The sequence below is a fragment of the Mesitornis unicolor genome, unplaced genomic scaffold (assembly GCF_000695765.1).
Source record: "Mesitornis unicolor isolate BGI_N332 unplaced genomic scaffold, ASM69576v1 scaffold34878, whole genome shotgun sequence".
Lineage (NCBI taxonomy): Eukaryota > Metazoa > Chordata > Aves > Mesitornithiformes > Mesitornithidae > Mesitornis > Mesitornis unicolor.
The window spans coordinates 2,093-3,868 of record NW_010201781.1 but is presented as its reverse complement, the minus strand read 5'-3'; the positions used below and the strand labels follow the sequence as shown (position 1 = coordinate 3,868).

The 1,776-nt window shown below is 56.8% G+C and overlaps 1 protein-coding gene across 1 annotated transcript in view; it reads left to right on the top strand.

Moving 5' to 3' along the window:
• Positions 1 to 1,600: 1,600 nt before the first annotated feature.
• Positions 1,601 to 1,776, top strand: part of LOC104545150 (transmembrane protein 179-like) — a gene marked incomplete at its 3' end in the record, with an annotated part of 325 nt that continues 149 nt past the window's right edge. Inside the window, exon 1 of the mRNA XM_010190210.1 lies at positions 1,601 to 1,759. Within this exon, the coding sequence (XP_010188512.1) occupies positions 1,601 to 1,759 (159 nt within the window). The remainder of the gene's footprint in view (positions 1,760 to 1,776) is intronic.

The window sequence follows — 1,776 nt, the reverse complement described above, 5'->3', positions numbered from 1 at the left end:
AAGCCCCATCCAGCCTGGCCTTGAACACTTCAGGGATCTGCTTTTGGCCTCTGCAGTGTGCTGTGATGAATGCCACAGTGTGTGATGTGCTGTGTGAAACATGTGCAGCTTTTCCTCTTTTTTAACATTCCTGACTGACCTGTGTATGTGGTGTCCTCCATTCCCTGGGCTATGAGCAAGAACAGGTAATCATCCGCCTTGCCTTGTGCCTTTCTCCCCCAGTTGCAGCATTTTAAGGAAACTAAGCCTATTTGAGCTTTCTTTGTAAAACACCACCACATTTACTGCAGCAAATATTAACAATGTTACATGTTTTAGAGCCCAAGCTCCAGCCTGACCAGGCCCTGCGCCTCCGCTCCGCCCGACCAGGCCCTGCGCCTTGGTAGCTGCTGACGTCCCAGTGCAGGTGGGGCTTACAGCAGGGAACACTCCCACAAATGCTCGCTGAAACTCTCCCATAAATGCTTTCCTGGCCCTGTTCATCAGTGAAGACAACTCTGTGTGTGCTCTGCGGCCGACCCTGACATTTCGCCCCCGCCCTGCTCCTCCTGACCCGGCCCTGTGGTTGCTGGTGGTAAGATCTGGGCCCTGGGCCTGCCCGAGGCAAAGCACCCTTAGCCCTGCTGTGAGCTCCCCTGTAAGTGGTACCAGAGCTTTCATGCTGCTGCTGACCTCCCAGGTTAGCTCCAGAAAACATTACCTGGCAAATCCCTTGTGCCAGGCTTCAAAGAAAAGAGTTTTCCATCTCAGCCCAGGTCTGATTTCCTTCCAGATAAAGAACAAAACCCTCTGGGAGCCCAGCGCTTGGAAGTGAGGTGAAGAGCAATGAACTTCCCTCCTTACCACCAGACTGAAATATCAGCAAAGCCTCTTCTGTGAGGAGTGCGTGTCTGTCCACACAGGGTCAGGCCGCTGCTTTAGAATTCATCTGGTGACACTGAAATACAATCTTTGATGATCAGAGTTGTGACAGGGCTGTGTACCCTGTCCCTTATTGCCACCGGCTCAGGTTGACAGCCAGATTTTAGAAACTGGGGCCAAAACTTGAGGGGATCCAGTGGCCAGGATGAAGTTGGTCTTTTGGCAGTGGAGGGGTGCACGTCACGGCCACCAACACGGGTGACATCCGTGTCCTATCTGATTGCCCCACTGATACCCCACTGAGGGTGGTGGTACCCAGCGCTCTGTGCAGGCAGGAACTGATTTAAACCCCTGGGCGCCGGGGTGCATCAGCAGCCAGATTTCCCCAAAGAAAAGGGATCCCCCAGAGCAGCTCTTCCCCTCCGGTCCCCAACAGGCCCTGAAGCCAGCAGCAGCTGCGGGGGAGGCAGCAGCTGCATTCGAGGGAGGCTTTGAATTGAATTGCATTGCATTGCACTGCGCATCCTCCCTCCCCACCTCCTGCTGCTGCCGGCTGCCTGCCTTCATCCCTCCATCCTCCCCCTGCTGCCGCCCTGCATCCCCCCCTGCATCCCTGCCCCCTGCATCCATCCCCCTGCATCCCTCCTGCATCCCTCCCTCCATCCCTCCCTCCTGCATCCCTCCCCCTGCATCCCTCCTCCTCCTGCATCCCTCCCCCTGCCTGCGCAGCGCTGCGGCCATGGCGCTCAGCAATTTCCTCTTCGCTCAGTGCATCTGCTACTTCCTGGCCTTCCTCTTCAGCTTCATCGTGGTGGTGCCGCTCTCCGAGAATGGCAACGACTTCCACGGCCGCTGCCTGCTCTTCACCGAGGGCATGTGGCTCAACGCCAACCTGACGGTGGAGCGGCAGGGCCT